This window comes from Engystomops pustulosus, chromosome 1 (assembly GCF_040894005.1).
Source record: "Engystomops pustulosus chromosome 1, aEngPut4.maternal, whole genome shotgun sequence".
NCBI classification, from domain to species: domain Eukaryota; kingdom Metazoa; phylum Chordata; class Amphibia; order Anura; family Leptodactylidae; genus Engystomops; species Engystomops pustulosus.
The window spans coordinates 268,218,290-268,241,542 of record NC_092411.1 but is presented as its reverse complement, the minus strand read 5'-3'; the positions used below and the strand labels follow the sequence as shown (position 1 = coordinate 268,241,542).

Genomic DNA, 23,253 nt, shown 5'->3' with positions numbered 1-23,253 from the left:
GGATACATGGCGCATGGCGGCGTATTACGGGTAAAGATAGGACAGGTCATATCTTTTTCCCGGGTACGGAGCGGTACAGTGCCGCACGTGTGCCCATTGCCATCTATGGGGGACGTATATCGGCCGTATATACGTACCCCATACGGTAGTGTGAATGTAGCCTTGGTACGATTGAGGAGATACCAAACATGTACAGGTTTTCTTATGTTTTACTACTTTGGCAAATAAAAACTCATTTTTAAGGAAACCGCATTTGCCTAAGTGTCGCCATATTCTGAGAGCTTTTACATGATTGTGGCAGTTGAGGGGTTAAACTGCCTGGAAAGGAGCGGTCTCCCTGCCAGGCAGACTCAGCAGGGACCAGTTTGTATAGAACAGTCTCCTGCTGCATCAGAGGGGGCAGTCCTACTCGACCGGCCCTTCTCATCTACTTCTCCCAAGTCCCATGCATCTTCTCAGGATATCATGTGACCAGGGTGAAATTATCACCGCTCCTTTAGCCTCCTAACATTAGCGAACTGTACACCATGCATATATCTGATCACATCAAGAGTGGGAACTGTATGTTAAAGTTACACTCCTGGCTCATTTTGTGTAATATTAGAAAGAAGATTCTCCTTTTTAAAGGAAATCAACCATTTTGAAAATAGTTAAACAAGCACACCACTGTGTAGCTGCCTGCACGCTGATGCAGGATATTATTTTGATAATCTATCACACTTGGCGTGCACGTCACCTGGGTCTCTGGAAAAATCTTGCGCTTGTCCGATCAGCACCTTTATCACCTTGCCTGCTCTGTTTTTCTACGCAGCTGGCTATTTCCAGAGCACAGTTAGTCTCACTGAGGAATTGGAGGGTGTGGGTGTAATATACAGCACAAAGGAGGCGTGAATAATATCCAGAGCGTCCTGTAGTATATACATAATTTAAAAAGCTATTTTTTTAAGGATTTATTGATAATCAACATAAGATCATGCATCAGCCTGCGAACAGCTACACAGAGGTATGCTTGGTTTAACCATTTTCCAAATGGTAGATCTCCTTTAAGATGACACCAGCACTGGGTTTCCAGGTGCCACGGTTCAGAACATATAGCCGCTTGTAACCAGAGCTTATTTTCCAAGAAACATTGGAGGAGTGACCTTTTAGTCATTAGACTGCACTCTAATTCCATGAAAAAAAAAAAAAGTTTTGTTTTTGAGAGGTTAGGAAACGGCAAGTCACATATCATCCATTCATTCATTGCTGCTGGAGTTCTCCAGGAGGCCAGTTACAGAACATCAATGTGACAAAATGTTACTTTTAGTCCATTCTTATGAAGTTGAAAGAAATGAAACAAAGTCCGATTCATTTTACATAAATTTATTTACTAAAACTGTATTTACACTTCAAAAAAAGTCTTATTCTTACACCCGCGCCCCTCAAGTGACCGATTCTACGCGGCGGATCTGTACATATTACACACACAGCATGGGGTTATCACTTTCATACAAAGTAGGAAAGGCCCTGCCCCTTTGACGCTTTGCCATGGATCATTTCTTGCACTGGTTACATATTCTGGGTCTTGTTTAGATAAATAGAACATTTACAATATTGTAGCAATACTTCCCAGAATTCCGGAACGTCTTTCTGTATTCTGAAAGTGGTATCCAGGGATTTTTTTAAATTTTTTTTATATTAATCAACTATTTTGGTTTCTGTTGGATGCATAGGGGCAGTAGTCCTGTTTTCATATATATTATAGGGTTGATAATACCCAGTAATGTACTTTGGTTGACCGTCTGCCTATGGGTTCCCTACTCCCAGTGATGTGACGTCTCTTATTATGGCGAGAAGCCCTTTTAATAGAGAAGAGGGTTCTCTCAGTGTTCAAAGTGGACAAACCCTTCAAGTGGTCTATAAGTAAAATATAACTAATATGTACAAATGTACAATGTGAGCGCGAGCTGCCGGATACGCTCTCGCCTTTCCCCGATACCGTTTCAGTACCTCCAATGTTACCATTTATATACAGATGGTGTGTTTATGGTCCCTGAATTGGTGAGGACACCCACCTTCCTTATACATTATCAAACAATTTGGTATAATACTAACCAGAGAAGGGCTGATAAACTATACACCAGGCTTCACAGATGAAGCAGCCAATCAGACGTCCACTTTCATTTACAAAGTGCACTGAAAAAGTTATTAGGCTCATTTTTTTTCTTTGGGTTTTCATCCATGAGACCCTCTAACAACCCCCTCCCCACCCCTTAACATTGTGCAAAATGGAATATTGCAATGCTAAAATAAATTCATACACACAGAGAAAAACAATATATACACATACATACACACAAAAAAACAAAACTACTACAAAAAAAAATACTAAAAACAGCAAAAAGTGAAGGCAGACCAGCCCATGTGGGGTTAATTAAAAGGGAGGGTATGAGGATTCCAGAACATTCTAGAATCTACGGTAACTTATTGATAGACATTAAGGAAGCGTCATCTCTTGTGTTACAGATAAGAACACGGGAGAAACATTTCTTTAAAAATATTGATGGATGATCGGCGAGGGCCATGAGCCCAAGTATACAGCCTCCAGGATTTTACCTGCCCCTCCCAGACACCCAGCGGGAGTTACTGTTCCCAGTCAATACAGCAGATCCTTCATAGTCCGTTCTATCTCTAAGGCGCCGTTCACACATTGTGTTTACATTGCATTTTGAAACACAACACACACAGCTGAGACGAGATTTTCCTAATTACATTGCAGTTAACATTTACATTTGCAAAACGTGACGCCGACGCGTGTGTTAGCAACGCATTAACGTTTTAGTTTTGCTAGCACAATGTTAACACTTTACTCATTGTGTTAACATTGCGTTTTGGAAACTCAAAGGTTTACAACAATTTAATTTGGCAAATCTCCTCTCCTCAGCTGCTCTATTGCGTTTCAAAATGCAATGTAAACTCCAAGTGTGAACACAGCCCAAGACCAGAGTAGTGACCAGGGGGCTCGAACACGGCAGAATGTAAGTGAACCCACCAGAACTTACAGGGGTAGCACAAAAACAACAACTTATAACCCATCCAAAGGACAGGCGAGAATGATCTCGACTCATGGGGGTCTGACCACTGGGACTTCAAATAATATCATAACTTCCCCATCCCCCGTCTCTTCATGCAGTCTATTTCTCTCTATGGGGCTGGAGATGGATGAGTGTTGGGTTCTCTTTGCAGTTCCATTTAGACAACAGGAGTGGAAAGTACAGATGGAGGGACCCCCATTTCCATAATAAGGTTGGTTTTCCAGCTGTCGCACCCCTATGAACTAGATACGGATCAGTAGTAAGTTGTAGTAATCACACAATCCTTTTAAGATTACATCCAACCTGAGCGAAGGCAAATGGATTTTTTTATGTAAAAAAATGTATACAATGTGTATACGCCTTTCATTCTCTAATTCCAGCAAAGTATGTAGAATACACAATGTACTGTGAACTTTAGTGATATCTGGACTGTGTCATGTTCATTATAGTTAAAGTGCTTCTATCTCATACATATTCGTCATCTATAGACCCCCTTCTCATGGTTGGGGGTGCACCAATGCATATAATCTGGGAGTCCTCTCTATATATATAAAATCCGAGAACATTGGTGCCAAGGCCTGCTCACTTTGCCATATTTTCGATTCTCATATCATAAAAATATTATCTTATGACAATCTTTTTACCTTACACCAAAATCCATCATGATAAAACAGAGGCACAGAGGTACTACTCAGAAATCCAGGCACCGTGACTGTGGGAATCTTCTTATATTTGTTATCTATGGCCTCCTTTCTTCTAAAAGCAACTTTTACAATTTTACAACACGGAGAGCCTCCGTGGTTGTAGCTTCACAGGCTGTTACACTGTGCAGGAGCACTTCCCCCTATGTGGGATTTCATCAGGCAGGGGCAGTGGGAAATGCTGAGGGATCAGGTTGAGTAAGGCAGTGTAACAGCCTGTGAAGCCAGAGCATGGAGGGGCTTTGGTCACACCCCCCAGAGCCCTTTGCGGCTCATTGGCATGTCCCTGGTTTATCCATGCTCGATTTTGGTGGTAGATTCCCTTTAAGGTGCAGATGTGGTAATGCCCATCATAAATTCCAGTGTAACCATAGACTGTCCCAGTGTCAAGACAAATGCATTAATGGTGTGTACAGAGGCCTTGTGCACACACACAGCTCTGCTACGCCAATGTTCTTTCACCATACCCACCAGTGCCAGTTTTCTGCCACCCAAGCCCGATTATCCACAGCAGAAACAGTTGGGAAACATCACTCCATATCAGACCAACAGCAAAATCAAAAATATACAATAACACAAACACAAAAAAAAAACATGGCTAGAAAAAAACCAAAAAACATATTGCAGCCATACCAGTGCCAGTGACTTTTACCTGTGTGTACATCTTTGGTAAGTGCCCAGAAAACCGTACCATGTCATAAATAATTCACGCCTATACACAGTCTGATCAGCAGATCTACAGTAATACAACCTGTCCCAACCATCAGAAGAGCCACCATGGATTCTGTACCAGTCACACACTTTACGCGACGTGGCTCCGTTATCTGAAAATTTTTTGGATACATTCTTATAAGGGTTATGGTATAAATAGATAATTTATACCTGTAGGAACAAGTCATGTCATAGGGATCTAAAACAAAGCCACAAAGTGAACCTGTCACCAGGAATTTAGTTTTTAGCCGGTAACCGGTTCCAAAGGCCTATGGCTATGCAGATTTTAAAAATGTCTTTGTCCGCATTCTGAAAGATTTCAGTACTTTATACAAGTTTATTTTACATTACCTGGCTCCCTGCCAGTAACGTGTGGCGAGTCTTTCAGTCTCCTCATGCATTCTTCCTTTCCCCCTCCCCCCCCTGCTCGCTCATTGCACATGACATGGAGAGGGGAGGAAGCTGCACAAGTGTGGAGGAGAGGGGACTGACACAAGCTGCAGCTGCTCCCTCCACCCGGAACTCACCACACGCTGCTGGCAGGGAGCCAGGTAATGTGAATGAAACTTAAATAAAGTACTGAAATAAATTAGAATGCTGACAAAGGCATTTTTAAAATCAGTAAAGCATAGATTATTTCACCAGCTAAAAATAACATTTCCTGGTGACAGGTTCACTGTAAATAGTCCAATATGACTGAGTATTATATATACAGTATTTAAAGAGGATTTCCACATAAAATACTTGGTGTTCACCATTTTGATCACACATAAGATACTCTCTCCATTCACATTAACTTGTAGAAAAATCTAATTACTATAGCTGTAAAAGGCAACACATGGACAGTCACATCACACAACTCCCCATCTCTGCATTAGTAATCAGATTTTTTACTTAAGTACCTTAAAAGTGGAGTCATGAAAGCCCTGCCGAAGTAATTGGCAAGACACACATCTCCAAAAATTAAAGCCAGATTTGTCAGCCCAATACACCTCTATCCAAATATAACAAACCAGGGCACACTGGAAGTTGTAGTACTACCTTTTCCTGTGAATGTCAAATATTCCCAAACCATCTTCAGTCTGGACATCTCCAATAATGATTTTTCTTTCACCATTTTTATGCCATAAGCAATACCAGCTTTCTGTAGTAGAATTGATCAGCTGCCGTTCTGACTATAGAAAACTATGTTGAGACTAGAAAAAAATTCCTTAAAACTGAATGCCCTCCCAATACGTCATCTATGTTGGAGCTTCATTTGTCTATAAAACAGAACTCCAATTCACCTGCATAGACTATTATAACATTTGGGTTACCTGCAGTCACCACTAGGAGGAGCTTTTGAGCTTAATGCATACAGTTTGAGAGTTCAATGCATAAAGTAATGCAGTAAGCCCCTCAGCGCCCTCTAGTGGTGTATACAGAAAGCCAGTTTTGTAGTTACAATTGGACTTTCAGTGTTTTTTTGCAATGGAAGCATTAGAAAAATAACACTAAAGCACAGGCTGTGGCCTGGACAGATTCCTGACTATTTTTGCCTGGTCCCATTGATCAGTCTTAAGGCCAATTCCAGTGTTGCACAGTAGTCCTGATGTAGAATTATGTTCTCCCTCTTGGTCGAAAACAAAATCCTTTATGTTCCATCCTGAGTAAATCTTCAGCGTTTCAGGGCGGGGCTCCTATTCTCCGTGTCACGGGTATCTTTCTGTAACGCCGACAGGATCTGGAATACAACATAACAACTGCGGTCAGACCCTAGGTAGTGTTTGATACAGATTATCTATACTCTATAGACTTATTCTGTATCAGATCCGTGGCGGTCCAACAACCCCTTGCCCTGCAAAGGTTCTCCAGACTGGCTCCGGGACGGATATGGAATGGATCCATAAGATAAAGGTTCCCTTCCCTATCCAGTCCTGAAGCTCCTTCATCACTTACACCAACCCCAATTCTCTGCATCATTCAATAGTTGTTACTCTACTGATACCAACACAATTCAGGACCATTAGATATGACACCCAATATGCTAATAAGGACTCTATTGTCTGGTGGGCGGTCCTGGGGCGACATCCAGGCACCTCCCACCTGACTCTAGAGAAAAAATTGCAATTAAATCAGTAGATTGACATGTGTTAGATTTGTTAAATCAAAATTAGAAGTAAAAAGGGTATTTTGTATTATCCGGAAGGAGTCGGTGCTGTACCTGGGCCCACTTCTTGTTCCGGCTCTGCATCTGAATTGCAGCGATGGACACAAATAAGTCGTCAGCTGTTAGGTCCTCCGGGAGTTTGGTCAGAAACTGAGCGATGTGAATGAAGTCCATTCTAGTCAAAATGTCTTCAAATAGTCGAAGAATTCCCAAAGCAGTTCTGAACAAAAACTCCTCTCCGTCACGGCAGAACACGTCCCACACCCGGCACGCCAAATCCAGTGGTAGAGACTTACTGTATAGAGTGAAAATCCTAGGGGGAAGGGGGACAAAGAAATTTTATTGATCAGCACGCAGATCTCTGAGCCCTAAGGAAAATCAAATGCATCTGCTAAAGGGGTCGTCCACTTTCGGCAAATAATTGATATGGTTTGTGTAAGGAAAAGTTCTCCAACTTACCAATATACTTTCTGTATCAATTCTAGATCTCTGCTTGCCTTCCCGCTATATAAAGCCTCTACGTTTACTTCCTATGGATCGATATCTGTCCATGGTTTCGTGATTTGCACAGCTTGTTATACTGGTCATGTGATGTCACACAGGTGCACGGCTTGTTATATTGGTCATGGGATGTCACACAGGTGCACAGCTCATTATATCCCTGGCCATGTGATATCACACAGATGCATGGCTCGTCGTATCCCTGGTCATGCGATGTTACACAGATGCACAGCAAATTATATCCCTGGTCATGTGATGTCACTCAGGTGCACGGCTTGTTATATCCCTGGTCACATGTCACACAGGTTCACGGCTTGTTATATCCCTGGTCATATTATGTCACACAGGTGCACGGCTCGTTATATTCCTGGAAATGTGATGTCACACAAGTGCACGGCTCATTATATATCTGGTCAGGGGATGTCACACAGGTGTATGGCTCGTTATATCCCTGGTCATGTGATGTCACACAGGTGCACGGCTCGTTATATCCCTGGTCTTGTGATGTCACATAAGTGCACGGCTCGTTATATTCCTGGACATGTGATGTCACACAAGTGCACGGCTCATTATATATCTGGTCAGGGGATGTCACACAGGTGTATGGCTCGTTATATCCCTGGTCATGTGATGTCACACGGGTGCACGGCTTGTTATATCTCTGGTCAGGTGATGTCACACAGGTGCACAGCTCATTATAACACAAAGCTCTGATTACTCTCTGTGGTATAACGAGTCACGCTCCTGTGTGACATCACATGGCCATGGACAGATTTCTCTCCCTTATAAGTAAACATAATAGCTTTCTATAGTAGAACAGCAAACAGGGATGTAGAAAACTGTGGAATTGATACAGAAAGTATATAGGAAGATTGTAACTTTTCCATACACAAACCATATCAATTATTTACGTAAAGTGGACAACCCCTTTAAGTCAAATCCTATGGTCTGAACATAGACTGCATCATAGACTTTAATGCATATAGTCATACAGCATGGGGGAGTATTGTGCAGTACTCACTCTGACCAGTAGATGGCAAAAGGGTTTAACTAAATAATAACAATTAAAAAAAAATAAAAAATACCACAACAAGCATCTGACCCCCTTGCTGCCTCCATATAGGAGACTATGAGGGTATGAGACAACCCCTTTAACGCCTCTACACCGGGGTACTGTATCACTCTTACCAGTCTATTAGGTAGATATCTGGAGTCAAATTATTTTTCTTGAAATGGGCAAATAATCTTGGAAGATTTTCTTCAAAAAATACTTCAAATGCTGCAAAGTAAGTTAACATCTGCAAAGGACACGCAAAGAATTAATTAAAAACACAACAACAATTTAGGATATATTAATTTATAGCAAGTCCCAATGAGAAAAACCAAGGGTAACATAACAAAATTCACTAGTTTTTTGGGTAATATTGAAAGAGAATCTGTCTGCCAGTTTGACGATGTCAAACTGCAGACATTGTTATGTTCTGTCCCTGGAGATCTGTGTAATCATAGCTTGTATGTGTGGTTTTAGTAGCAGCAGAACTGTGAACATATAGTTATATTCCACAATAGGGGTAAGGGAGTGTCTCCTCACACTGCTTTGCTCTCTGCATTATATTACTCCACAGCTCTTCCCATCTGAGTAACTGCTGCAGTATCCAACTACAGCTCTGCTGCTACTAACAATACACACAAAGGTATGATTAAACAATATCCCAGTATGCATAGATTCCTGTCAAAATCGATTGCTGTTCCTGCGTGGTAGCTTTTATCTGGAGGGGTTGTCCTACTCATATCTACACCATTTTTTGGCAATAATCCCAATAAAGGGAGTAGTCTACCAGCAGTTTTGATCATACAAAGCTGCTGGTTGGATATTACAGCAGAGGGGAGGGGCTTGTGAAGCAGTTTGAATGCAAAGAAACAAAAAAAAAAAAAAAAACAGCAGTGTGAGGACATACCCCCCCCCCCCCCATGCACTTGAAGAAACTTCAGTCCTAGAATATAAATCCATTTTTCACAGTCCTGCTGCTACTAAAAACATACACAAAAAGGTACAACTACACAGATCTCCAGGCCAAGGCAAGAATAGTAAAACAAATGAAGATTTCTCAATGGAGAAAAATCAAAAAGTCATTGATTTCCAGAACTTACAAGGCCATGGTCTACTCTGAAGAACGCCATCTGACACGGTTTATTCAAGAGGTTGGAGAAAGCAATGAAGGCATCAGCAGTATCTAGGTTCAGGATCAGCACAGCAGCGATAAACGACATGCCCTGTACCTAATAAACCAAGGAATAAGAGATTTTTATCATCAGGGAACAGCCAGTACCATGACCACACATGACACAGGATATTACATCCGATACCATGTAAGGACAAGCAATACATGACTGTTATATGGAGAGAGAGATACTTACATAACCAACATCAGGTCTGTAGCAGGTGTAGGCCCCTAGAATACTATGCAGCATATCATGATAGGGGCCGCCCTGAAAAAGAATCAATGATACATCATGATACCTATACCAATATACCCCAAAATAATACAAAATATTCCAAAAATGTGCAGAACTACAGCAAATGTTCAAGACAATGCTGCCTCTTAATGAATTAATGTCCCAGAGTTGGGTCATTACTAAATTAAAGTCTTGTTTTCCTGCTAGAGTAGACCCAGTAGGACTGATCACTCTATTGGGCTCTGTAACTCACTACTTAGTGACAGGAATGGGTATAATTGGGTGCACTATCTTTCTAAGCATGCTGGTTTACTACCAAAGTGTTAAAGTCTTTTGTTATGTTAATGTAACTCTGGTTTCTTCTTATGAGGCAATGCAGGCTTTTTATTGGCTAGCTTCCATGAAACTTCCAGTGACTGAGATTAAAGTCTATAACTATAGTTTCAGCTCAGAGGTTCTGAGCACTGGGGTTTCTGCAACTACAGATTCCTGACAGAACTATGCATTGCCAGTGTGGGACTGGAGTTCCTTAGGTCCACCAGTGAAAATTTGTCTGGTGGCCTACTCTTCGTTACGCCCAGGAAATAGACTGACAGTCTATGGGTTGTTTTCCACTAGACCTCTGGGATTCAGTATTTAGATGAACCAGAGCCCACCATAAGAATCCACTTGTTCTCTGATGGCCCAGTCCTACACTGCACATTGCTGATCTGCTGATACAGCAGAGCCAATCTGGTTCTCTTGAGATTGATCCCACCTAGCTGAACACTGGTCCAGGGCCGAGGTAGTTACTACTGGTTCCTACCACCAAAAGACTACTTATTACACTTCAGCTTGGCAAGTGGAACAGCTCTGCTTGCCATCAAAGAGGAATATTGCATAGCCTTTTTTTTTTTTTTTGCTGCAGATTTGTCTGCCGACCTTGTTTTTGCACCATCTCCGTTTCCAGTGTGTGTCCCCCTGGCTAAGCTGCCAACATGACGGGCCTCCCCCTTACTATCTGCCAGGGCCTGTCACCTACACCAGGAGTGCCCCAGAGGGGGCCTTATTGTCACACAACCTTCCCCTCCTTCTTGCTTCTCCCTGCTGGGCCTGACAGGTTTGGATGAGGCCTACGCCAGGATTGTGCTACTGTGACATCCATGACTAGGCCGCAATCAAGCCAGCTGCCCCCATACTGGGGATGCCTCCTGTGTCAGGTCGTACCTTCTGGAATATACACAGATTTGGAAATGTCCGGGAGATGTCCAACTTTATTAGCTCCAGGCTCGCTTCTCTGTCAGATGCCGACAAACCGGAGTCTATCGAAAAAATGAACATAAAATAAAGATATGACACATTACATTTTATCTACGTCTTTTTCACAAAATATAAGCATAGATATACTGTAGCATTGGGGCATTGTCCAGGAACAATCCCATCTATAAGATCTCACCTTCATTATCCACGTCGGACCCTCCCATACTCATGGATTTCCATCGGTCTTTGGCCCGAGATAAACAGATATCGTAAAGCTCTAGAAAACAAAGAGGCTGAATGAGTTTTGGGGATTACCTAAAACTTGGGAAGGGTCCATCAGTTTGTTCTTCAGTTGAATTTGTATGCAAGTCAAAAATGTATAATGAAAATTTGTAATTGTAGCTCCAGACAAATATTTTTTTTATGCCTCAGTGACAATTGGCTTTTCAAAATTTTAGCTGCAATGGGACCAAGGATTATCAATAAAGCTTCATTACAGACACCTTACAGCTGATCATTGCAGCCTGAGACTATAGTAACATCCAGAGAGCTTCACCAGAGGTCACAGTGGGCAGAGGGGTCCGTCTTTAACTAGGGGTCGTCTCCAAGTCGGGTGTCCATAAGTAGGGGACGGCCTGTACTGACGTTGAGCCTCCGTTCTTACCGTGAGTGATATTTAACTCATTGCCAATCGCCAAACTCCAGACTTTCCCTCTCACGCTGGGTGGGATCCCCTGCCACCACATCTCCCGAACTTTCCGAGAACAGCACCTGAGGGTAACATACATGGAAGAATAAATAAAAGTATAAATTGCACACACAACACATTTTTAATATACGACTAAAGATCTCACTTTACAGCAGTGCTGCAATGTCATCAGTCATCCAGGGTCGGTTATTATGACTAAATTATAGTATTTACATTTAAAAAAAAAAAAACCTTTAAAACTTTACAATTATTCCATGAGTTTGCCCCATCTTACATGGATTCCCAGTTGGGTAGGACCTCATTGTTCCACATCATGGCGGCATTCCCGATACTTTCCTCCAGTTTACACCTCTCCTCCAGTTGTTTTTTCTTCCGCTGGGCCTCCTTAAATTCTGCAAAAAATAAAAACATGTCAAATTTATATTCTATGTAAAGATGAAGGTAGGAGCTATCGCAATGGGGAAGGCAGAATTCCTTGGAAAACTGCTGATCTGATATTAGGGCTCTACATCCATGGTTATAGGCTATGGGATGTTTCTTAAAAGGACCTGGTCATCAGATTTACCTCATTGTACTAGCTGCCCCTCATGTAGGGAATGAAGTGCCCGTTCTAGAATTTTTGTATGTGAAATCTTACCAGTTTGCCTAGTAAAAAAAAAACAAAAAAAACTACAAAGTTGTATGAATATGAGCAGAAGAGTCATATTTTGCCTGAGATGAGTCAAGTTTGCTGAAATGCTGCCCATATCTATAGTTCCATAGTACCTAGAAACAAGCTTGTATTCAAGAAAAGAATCTCATAATCCAGCCACATACTTTTTGGTACTGTGATTTATAGAACCAGATATTCTGACAATTAAAGAGATTCTGAAAATGTGGGCTGCAGATAAAGTTCCTGTCTTTGATCTACAGAACCAGTGATACAGAACCCCAATCCTGATCCAATCTGTAAGATAAAATTCATATCTTAACATGTTTCTAGTTACTAAGGAACCAAAACATCTGACATCTGAAGTGACTCTCACCATGCAACCTCTAAACTTGACTTCTCTCAGGCGAATATGACTCTTCTCTGCAAATTTCCATATGATGTCATTAGCTACAGAACCAGAAATCTAGCCAATTTAAAAAAAAAAAAAAAAAAAAGCTGGAATTAGATCTTTATCTGCAGCTCACATTTGCTTTAACTGGGTCTTTAGCTGATGGAGTGTGAAAGATGAGATTCTTATCTTTAAAGTGACACCGCAGCATGTTTCTAGATACTAAAGTGACTCTCCCCCTGCAACCTCTAAACTTGACTCATCTCAGGTAAAATATGACTCTTCTCTGCTCATTTTGACATGATTTTGGATGAGTTTTTTTTATTATAGGTAAACGGGTGAGATTTCACATAAAAGGATGTATTCCAGAAAGAACATTTAAACACCCTACCTGAGGGGACTGGTAGTTTAATGGAGTAAAATTGGTGACAGTGATCGATTAAAAGACAATTTTTAAAAGGTCAGTGGGACCCCATCAGGCGACTATATCTGGCCATGGAATGGCTCCATTCTCTGTATTGTGGCCAAGCTGTGGTACTGCAGCTTAGTGATCATTCAAATACTAATAATTAAAAGGATACTATCCTATGATTCAACTATCAATATGAGAAATGGTAAAAACCCCTTTAAGGGGCCAATACAGAATGAAACACTCCTGTTGAGAGTTGTTGTGCATCAGTGAGGAAAGACTGGATCTCATCAATCTGTCATGTCCATAGATAAAGCAATGAATTAGAGGCAGCGCAGGTTTTATACCACAACTTATCATGCAGGAAATGTACACGGATAACCTACTTCTCCCGCGCATGAATAAAACATGTACATTGACACCAGTGTCTACAGAGCCTCGTATTGATCGCAGGCTTCGGGTGAGTCACTATCTGCCGGAACGTGATCCTCGTCTATTGTCACTTACGTGTTTGCAGACAGAAAGTTAATAAAAAGACCCTGGTGACTATGATTCATTAACCACCGATTAGCCAGATCTCTTCTCACCTTAGTTAAAGCGAGATTTATACGTATTTTATTGACACATTATTGATATGTTGCAAACATGTATCATCATATTATCCAAAAGGGATTTCTTCCAAGTTCCTACCAAGACTGTTACAACTAGTGGAAGTGTCTGAAATCAAGGGCAAGTAGAGAAAACCAAAAATGTGTCTTTAGTAGGGGAGGATTGTGGCATTAAAACACAAATACAATACAACCCTGTGCATGAGCCCTTAAAGGGTTTGTCCACTTTCAGACAATAATTGATATTGTTTGTGTAATACTAAATTATACAATTTTCCAATGTACTTGCAGTTTCAATTCCTAGATCTCTGCTTGCTGTCATTCAACAGGAAGCGTCATTGTTTACTTTCAGTAGTTAGAAACTGGTACCTGGTCATGTGATGTCACACAGGTACACGGCTCATTAGATCCCAGGTTATGTGATGTCACACAGGTGCACCGCTTGTTGTATATCCATGGTCATGTGATGTTACACAGGTGCAAAGCTCATTATATTCCTGGGCATGTGACATCGCACAGGTGCATGGCTCGTTCTATCCCTGGTCATGGGATGTCACACAGGTGCATAGCTTGCTGTATCTCTGGTCATGTGATGTCACAAAAGGTGCACTGCTTGTCATATCCCTGGGCATATGACGTCACACAGGTGCACGGCTGGTTATATCCCTTGTCATGCGATATAACAAGCTATGCACCTGTGTGACCTCTCTGGTCATGTGGTGTCACACAAGTGCATAGCTTGTTATATCTCTGGTCATGTGATGAAACATAGGTGCATGGTTCGTTATATCCCAGGTTATGTGATGTCACACAGGTGCATGGCTCCTTATAACCCTGGTCATGTGATGTCACTCAGGTGCACGGCTCGTTATATCCCACAGCTCTGACTATTCTATGTGATATAACGATCCATGCACCTGTGTGACATCACATGACCAGGGATAGTTTTGTATCCACAGGAAGAAAACAATGAAGCTTCCTGATCTTCAGCAAGCAGAGATATATAAAACCATGAGGAATTGATACACAAAGTACATTGGAAAATTGTATAACTTTTCATTACACGAACAATCAATTCTTTGCTGAAAGTGGACAACCCCTTTAAATATAACCTCCTTAAAGATGGTAAAGATATTGCTTTCACGAGAACTTGGACTTTTCTTGGAAAAAACTACTTGGAGGATCAGTGTTTCAACACTATATGCAGCTTTACAACCCTCTGCTATATGATTTGTATGGAGGCCCCATAGGGGGCAGTGTTGGGGTCTTCACAGTAACATGTGATACATATGGCCTGCAGAATAAGGACCATGGATGGTCTTCACTTGTCCAGTACCTCTCCTTTTCGCTTGGGCCACCATTTCTTCATATTCTTGTCGGTGTTTCTGGGCTTCCTCCGCTGGTTTGGCTGGAAGGTTTCTGTGGATAGTAAATATACAGCGAGGTCAGTGCAAACCTATAAGCAAAACTGAAATGTAATTATATGAAGGAACATCATTATATAATAGGATTATAGGAAAATAGGTAATAGGATTATACCTATTTAGCTCCCCTAAAAACAAACTTGCAAGCGATTGGCTGCAGTATATGGTTACAGAAGAGTTCTGTTCCCCTGCAGCGCCTCCGCAGGAGACAATAATATTACATTACATTTCCAGAATCAAAATACTGTATAATAAGTTTAATGCAAGTTCGCCATGGCTTATCCTGAGAGAAACACAATTTCTGTGACTAATTGATGAAGAAATTTCCCGTCTAGATAGAATTATACGGTTAATATGTTAATATTTATTGGACGACCTCTGTGTGATGGAATGAATAAAACATGACGTTCCTATAAAATCACCGCGCTGCAATGTGACACCTGTCCAGAGATGGCAAACAGAGTATACAGCCACGGAAAATTACAGTGCAGCTTCAAATAGGAAAAACAAATGCAATCTCATCACACAGTCCAGTCACATCCACAGTAATACATATCAGACAGCAATCTAGGCTCCGTGTATAAATCAATCATAGATTTACAGGGCCATAGCCAAACCCATTAATGTTACTCTCAGTCTGCACAAAATAACACGGTGGCCCGATGCCATAAATCCCCCTCCTATAAAACCAATTATAAAATAAGAACAGATCTCCGGCAGCTAAACAGAAACTTTAAAAAGAGTAAAAGTCCCCAGACAGAACCTTTAAATGTCACGTACTTCTTTGTAATCTAAGCTAGTTTTTATTTTTTTTTATTTTCCAAAAAAATCTGTAAACTTTCTCAAAATGTTGTCCACAGTTTCTACACCAACTAATAAGTCTCCGTGGTAACAGGCTACAAACAAAACCTGTGTAGTCAGATTCTACGGTCATATTCCCATCCAGTTTTTCGGATTTCTTTACAACTAAAGAGACTTGTATAGCAATGTATTAGGGTTAAAAAGCAACCTCCTTCTTAGGCTACATTCACACTACCCTATGGGGGACGTATATATGGCCGACGTATATACGGACGATATACATCCCCCATAGACGGCAATGGGCGCTATACCGGAGCAGTACGGTGCAGCACCGTACCCAGGAAAAAGATAGGACCTGTCCTATCTTTTCCCGTAATACGGCGCCGTGCGCCATGTATCTCTATGGAGAGGGGCGGGGGTTGAGCTGCGCTCACCTCCTCCTCCTCCTCTCCCCGTGCACTCCCGTTGCCCGCTACGGTACGGGTGGGCAACGGCAGTGTGAATGTAGCCTTAGAAAACTCATACTACAAGTAGGAAGAATATACAGGCAGTCCCCGGGTTACGTACAAGATGGGTCCATAGGTTTGTTCTTAAGTTGAATTTGTATGTAACTGTATATTTTAGAATTGTAGATCTACACAAATTTTTTTTTTTTTGTCCCAGTGACAATTGGAGTTTCAAAATTTTTTGCTGTAACTGGACCAAGGATCATCAATAAAGCTTCATTACAGACACCTTACAGCCGATCATTGCAATCTGGGACTATAGTAACGCATTCAGAAAGCTTCACCAGAGGTCACAGTGGGCAGAGGGGTCCATCTTTAACTAAGGGGTCATCTGTAAGTCGGGTGTCCTTAAGTAGGGGACTGCCTGTAGTATTATTTTTTTCAGTGAAAACTAAATTTATGTTTTAATTTTCCATATTGGTGGAGCTTGCTTTGAGGCAGATTATCTGGTTCTCTGTAATCTTCCAATTCTAATAGGGAAAGAAAGTTCTGTACAACGATATATATAGATATGGGGGGAGATTTATCAGACATTTTGGTTCTAGTTGATCATGGCAACCAATCAGAGCTCAGCTTTCATTTTATAAACAGCTGTTGGATATTGGATGTCATGTGTAACTAGAAAAGCTTTGTTCTTTGACACTTCTGATAAATTTACCTCATGATAAATCTGCAGTGAAAAACCCCAGTGAGTTTATAATATGAGGTAAATTTATCAGAAGTGTCAAAGAACAAAGCTTTTCTAGTTACACATGACATCCAATATCCAACAGCGGTTTATAAAATGAAAGCTGAGCTCCGATTGGTTTTCATGGGCAACTAGAACAGTTTTACCTCAGACTCTTATGATAAATCTGCAGTGAAAAACCCCAGTGAGTTTATAATATAAGAGTCTGAGGTAAAACTGTTCTAGTTGCCCATGAAAACCAATCAGAGCCCAGCTTTCATTTTATAAACAGCTGCGGGAAAATGAAAGCTGAGCTCTGATTGGTAAACCATGGGCAATTAGAACAGTTCTGCCCTAAGAGACTCCCCCAGAGACTGTGCAATTCGGAACATTTTGTATGGGTCAAAGCTATAAGGGGAGATTTATCAGAAGTCTCTTTGCACAGAACTGTTCTACTTGGCCGTGGCAACCAATCAGAGCACAGCTTTCATTTTCCTACAGCTGTTTATAAAATGTAAGCTGAGCTCTGATTGGTTTCCATATGCAACTAGAACAGTTTTACCTCAGAAACTTCTGATAAATCTCCCCCTATTAGAATATTTGTATAAAAAGGTCAATTAAATGTATTGTAAGGGGAAGGCAGACGACAGTAGGGTGACTGCTGTATGTAGTCCGTTGCCGTTGAAACGCACAGGTCTCTATAATATATCACTAAAAAGTTGATTTATCAGTAAGAATTTCAGTAAAAATGTGGGGGATAAGGCACTGAAACATGTGACCGTCCCCACTTAAAAATTACTCTCTGGACACCAGAGAAACCACAACATAAAGAAAAGCAAGTGAGTGGTTTATTGCGGAAATGGAAACCATAGAAGTCATTACACCGTTCCAATCCATAAAGGGTCTCTAGGGTTCTTGGAAAACATAGCGGAAAGGGGCCAGCACGCCAAGATGTAACTGTGAGCAGCACCTCATCCCATATCTACAACTGTATAATATCCGCGGCCTGGTTAGGATCTCACAATTCACATATTTATGAATAAAATTGACTACAGGGTGTCACCAGTCTGGAAAGTATCCCTGCATGATTCAGATTACATTGTCTCAGTGATCGAAAATCGATAATTACACCCAACCTCATGAAAATATTTCACACATAGGTCATAAGATTTAGAACATCCACCTAACTTATAACTAGAGTGGAGTATAGAGTATAGTATAACTATAGGTATAAAGGGTTATTTCTCTGTATGGAGGCAGCTTTGACCGTGAAGAACAACTACGGTGATCCCCATCAACTCTAATAAACCAGTTATACAAGTACAAGTAGAACTGAAGACAAAACACAGGTCTGGCGTCCACCCAGTGGCGTAACTACCGCCGTAGCAGCCGTAGCGGTTGCTACGGGGCCCATGAGCCTCAGGGGCCCGCAGCGGCTCAATCACAATGGCTGCACTGCAATTCCCAACCCAGTCCGGCCTCCGCCCGTGCCCTGCTATTCGGCGCAACGCTGTTTAAATCTTCCCGACTCCCTCTCTGTTCCTGCCCCCTCCTGCCCCTCTGTTCCTGCCCCCTTTAATCTTCTTACCCTGCGCCGCGTCGGCTGTCCGGTCCGCCCACTGTCCGTAGCTCCTCCAGGCAAAATGGCAGCTCGGCTCTTCCAGCTCCTCCAGAATGCACTGCGCGCCCCTTGTCATGTGATTGAAGCGACCAGACGTCACTCACGTGACCAGAGGCGCGCGGTTTAGCATGGAGGAGCTTGAGGAGCCGAGTCGCCATTTTGGTCGTGAAGACACAGGTAAGAAGGACTCGATCACCGGAGGCCACTCCAGTCTGTATACTACTGGGGGCAGGCTGGCTGTATACTACTGGGGGCAGGCTGGGCAGGGCCCAGGCAAAAGTTTGCTATGGGGCCCACTCATTCCTAGTTACGCCACTGCGTCCACCTAGATGTGTAGAACAATACATCGAAAAGGCACAGACAACCCAACGTAAAGGCACAGACAACACCTGCATCTGCATACCTGTACAACCACCCTGTACAATAAAAACAAGCTCCCACAGTTGTACAATAATTATTATTATTTACTTATTTATATAGCACCTACAGATTACGCAGCGCTGCACAGAGCTTGCCAAATTGGTCCCTGTCCCCAAGGAGCTCACAATCTAAACAACCTAACAGTATGTTTTATGAGTGTGGGAGGAAACCAGAGGACCTGGAGGAAACCCACGCAAACACGGAGAGAACATACAAACTCTTTGCAGATGTTGTGCTGGGTGGGACTTGAACCCAGGACCCCAGTGCTGCAAGGCAGTGATAACCACTGAGCCACCGTGCTGCCCCTAGTAATGTTGCAGAGAGGTGTTAAGGTCTGACAACCCCTGCAAGGAGATACAGAAATGCGAACACCTTGTGGAAAACAGCAAGGTGTCAGAGCCTGTGTCATGTTGTTGCAAATTTTGGGTTAAGACTACTCCTTGAAAAAGGATGTCACTCCAATCAGGTTGGATTAGAATAAATCTCCCACATACACAAGATTGGTGGGATGCTTCCAGGCTCAATAAGTACAGGTAAAGTATGAAATGCTCTATCTAGAATTTCTCCTTTTATGGGAAATTTTACCTTTACACCTTTTATTTATATAAAAAATGTGAAACAAATGAACAGAAAGAGAGTCATATTTTGCATGAGAGGAGTCACTTTTGAAGGAGAAAGCTTCAGTTGTTCCCCGTGACCTAGATCCAAGTTTTTGGTGTCATATTAAAGGCATTTCAAATCAAATATTGTGGTTCTGGGAGCTACAGAACTGAGATTGTGATTCGCAGCTCAAATTCCAAACTACATTTATGGATCGCAGATTCAGTAGCTCACAAAACCCAAAGCAATTGGGAGATTTTGAGAGGAGATGCTTATCTTTAATATGATACCAAACGCCTAGTTCTAGGTTTTATAGAGCTGAAAAGCATATGAAGTGACTCTTCCCCTGCAGCCTCTAAAAGTGACTCATTTTTTTAGGTAAACTGGTGAGAGGGAATTCTAGAAAGTACATTTCATACCCTAACTGAGACAAGAAAGTCAAGACATGTATGAATGTTTTGTATGGGATATGATGGCAATATTTATATGACTTTATGGAGGAAAAAAAAGTTGATGCAAAAATCAATTAAATTATTAAATATGTGATGCAAGTCATTTAAGTACCAAATTTTTTTACATGGTTTCTAGCAATTTGATGCTATGGAAAGCAAATTTTGAGTGATCTGCTTCTGTAAATCAATTTGCGTTTATTTCACACGCCTTTCTTATGAATCTTCTGTTACTCCTCCTGGAAATGTATGGATAAGCTGGGTACAATCATTACACTCATCTATTTACTAGTCACCAATAATAGTAAGGTGGGTGAGAAACACCCAGATGACATAAGGGATGGTAACTTATTTCCAGGGAGAATAACAGAGGGACATCACAACACAAAGGATGCTCCAGAATGTTTGGGATAAACCTCAATACATAATGTACTCACGCTGGCCGGTCTTCCAATATAAGGGCTGTAGTGGACAGAGGCTCGAACACCAGACTCTTCCTTACATTCTGCTTTGGGGATGGAGACTTTGAAGTTCGCCCAATTCTGTCTTCATATTCCTATGTGAAAACAAAAATAAAATGTCAACTTCACTAGACGTGTACACATCTACGTCCAAAGACGATGCCAAAAAAGTCCCAATGTGATAAACCCATTGCTGTTACCCTCCTACCTCCGTACAAGCGTGATACATAGGGAGCAGCTCACAGGGAACTGATGCAAGGGAACGCATAGCTCATCCTGCAGATGTAGCAGAGCTGAACGTGCGATTTTACTGCTAACAAATACATTATAAATCTGGAAATGGAACGCCCTATGCTTCTAATCTAGCAGGCGCCAGATGTTACATTTCACTACAAGGGATGACATAAAGGCTGTAGTCAATAGAAGGAGCAGCGGTGTCTCATAATGGATCAATATATTACAGCAACGGAGACGGATGATAAATTGCTGATGTCACTCGAGTAATAAGTAAGCAAGGACAAGGGAATAGGCTCAGATTCCCCTACACAAAAAAAAAAGATTTAATTTTTTCAGACTCGTCAAGGAGAGATGCAAATATAGGTTAGATTATCGTGATGTTGTAAAGAATGGTCAACATCTACCATTAAAATGAAGAATAATAACCAGGGACATTACTCATAGATCCAGGCACCGTGACTTTGGTAATCTTTTTATATTTGTTATCCATGGCCTCTTTCTTCTAAAATCAACTTTTGTAATTATGCTAATGAGGGGTGTTACTAGAGTCCTTGCATACTAGGTGTTACTAGAGCTCCTCCGTAAATTCACAGGCTGTTACACTGGAATCGATACATTATGCCATCTCTCTGACCTAAGCGCCACTTTGGGTGTGTTGGGGCAAAGAGCAATGCAGGAGGCGGGCTGGCAGGAAAAACAGCAAAAAAATTTTGCTAGTTCAGACTAGATCTACAGGCCTAAACCGGCGGAGTCTGCCCCCACAATTACCAAGAAGCCTTTTCGTAGATATGGACACTGGATCGGCAGCAGAGAGAATTTTTAAGACTGGAATACAAAACATCAGTCTTAAAGAATCCCACTGTTTCCCCTCTCTCCGACTGATGTAATATCACACAGTGGGAGGAAGAAGTCCTCCTGCACGGTATGTGCCATTCAGGTTCATTAGCATAATTTTGACAGTTGATTTTTACTAATATATGTGTATATATATTTAAATCAACTGTCAAAATTATGCTATAAATCTTTAGCATAGCAGGGAGCAATATAATGCTCTCTCTGCCATTTTGAGCTGAGCAATGCATTCGGTTTGGACCATTTTACTTACCTTTTAGGATACTACATATTATTTTTTAAAAACCTCCTAGGGATATTTTGGATTTACCACTATACCACGTCATGATAGAACATGATGTGTATAGATGGATAACAAATCAGCAATGAAAGGCATTGATGACCATAACTAAATCATAATCTCCTAGCCATGAACATCCAAGTATCAAATGTAACAAAGTCACAGAAACTGTATAGTCCACAAAGGAACAGAACACCAGCAACATCCTTCCGCTTTCACAGATCCATAAATTATACAGGAGGTCGGCCATACGTAATGCACATGTTACAAAGCAAAACGCCTAAACCTCTAATGGGTCTTAAAAGTGCAAAAACCACTATATACCGAAACACATATGTAATATGTGACATTGCTAGCCAAATGAAAGATAAGAAATCTAATAGAATAATATTCAGGGTAAAATTCCAAGATCTTGTCTGTAAATAAATACAGAAGGAATAAAAGTGTGGTAATGTAACAGATGTAACAAAATGTAACAATATAACAAGTGAACATGTAACAATGTAACAGCCTTAAATGTAACAAATCATTTCGGAGAAGCTAGAATGTAGCACAGAGAGGAGGCTACTCTTCCATATCCATACCCTACAAGGTCACCCGGCGTAGCAGGCGACGCTCCGCTGACAGGGAAGCATCCATAGTGTCCCACTGGAAATGTTGCAGCTCGGAAGAGAGAGCTGGAGACATAGTGATACTGCACATTCACTCACCATGAAAGCTGTAGTCACTCAGAGACCCAGAACCTGCTGCCCCATCCCGACCAGCGTCACAAGAAGCCCCCAGCATCTAAGAGAGCAGCTGCACCAGTAGCATCCCAATAATCCCATTTCCGCATGCCAGGCTGCCCTCAGAGGCCCATCACGTGCATCCCCGCTGTCAGCTGCTTTCTTCCAGGGAGCTCACACAGGGCTGGGAGATGGGCGAGCAGCCTGCAACAGCCATTGTAATCATCTGCAGATACAACGCATCCAATCAACTCACTCCAGGCTCTCCTCACATGCCTAACCTACACGCAGTTCTGTCTCTGGAGACCTCATGATACCTGACACATGGGAATCCCTTCTCCGGCTGACATGCATACTGATTAGACTACACATTGTAAAAAAAAAAAAAAAATGCTACGTCCATATACCCATTTCAAGTGTTGTAAAACTACAAAATGTCCTAGAATGCAAAAATAACTAAAAAATAATATAAAAAAAAAATATTATAATAATCCAAGAATACACTTAAATCTTATACACATAAATCTTTAAAGGGACACGGTCACGAGATTGTACCCCCCTCAGGTAGGGCATATGATATTCTCTCTGGAATTCCCTTTTCCTATGTATCAA

General features: G+C 41.6%; 1 protein-coding gene across 3 annotated transcripts in view; it reads right to left on the bottom strand.

Annotated features, from left to right (window-relative positions):
• Window positions 1-4,889: 4,889 nt before the first annotated feature.
• Window positions 4,890-23,253, bottom strand: part of TBC1D14 (TBC1 domain family member 14) — a 55,895-nt gene continuing 37,531 nt past the window's right edge. The window contains exons 1-12 of one of the 3 annotated variants that reach the window (XM_072126124.1): window positions 22,627-22,841; window positions 20,524-20,642; window positions 14,935-15,017; window positions 11,816-11,933; window positions 11,497-11,603; window positions 11,029-11,109; window positions 10,800-10,894; window positions 9,555-9,626; window positions 9,288-9,416; window positions 8,325-8,434; window positions 6,690-6,948; window positions 4,891-6,209 (exon numbers count right to left, since the gene is read on the bottom strand). In XM_072126124.1, coding sequence (XP_071982225.1) covers window positions 6,144-6,209; window positions 6,690-6,948; window positions 8,325-8,434; window positions 9,288-9,416; window positions 9,555-9,626; window positions 10,800-10,894; window positions 11,029-11,109; window positions 11,497-11,603; window positions 11,816-11,933; window positions 14,935-15,017; window positions 20,524-20,642; window positions 22,627-22,629 — 1,242 coding nt within the window. In that variant the 5' untranslated portion in view covers window positions 22,630-22,841 and the 3' untranslated portion in view covers window positions 4,891-6,143. Of the gene's footprint in view, window positions 6,210-6,689; window positions 6,949-8,324; window positions 8,435-9,287; window positions 9,417-9,554; window positions 9,627-10,799; window positions 10,895-11,028; window positions 11,110-11,496; window positions 11,604-11,815; window positions 11,934-14,934; window positions 15,018-20,523; window positions 20,643-22,626; window positions 22,842-23,253 lie in introns of those variants that run through there. The other 2 variants (XM_072126122.1, XM_072126123.1) reach the window with 2 other exon arrangements.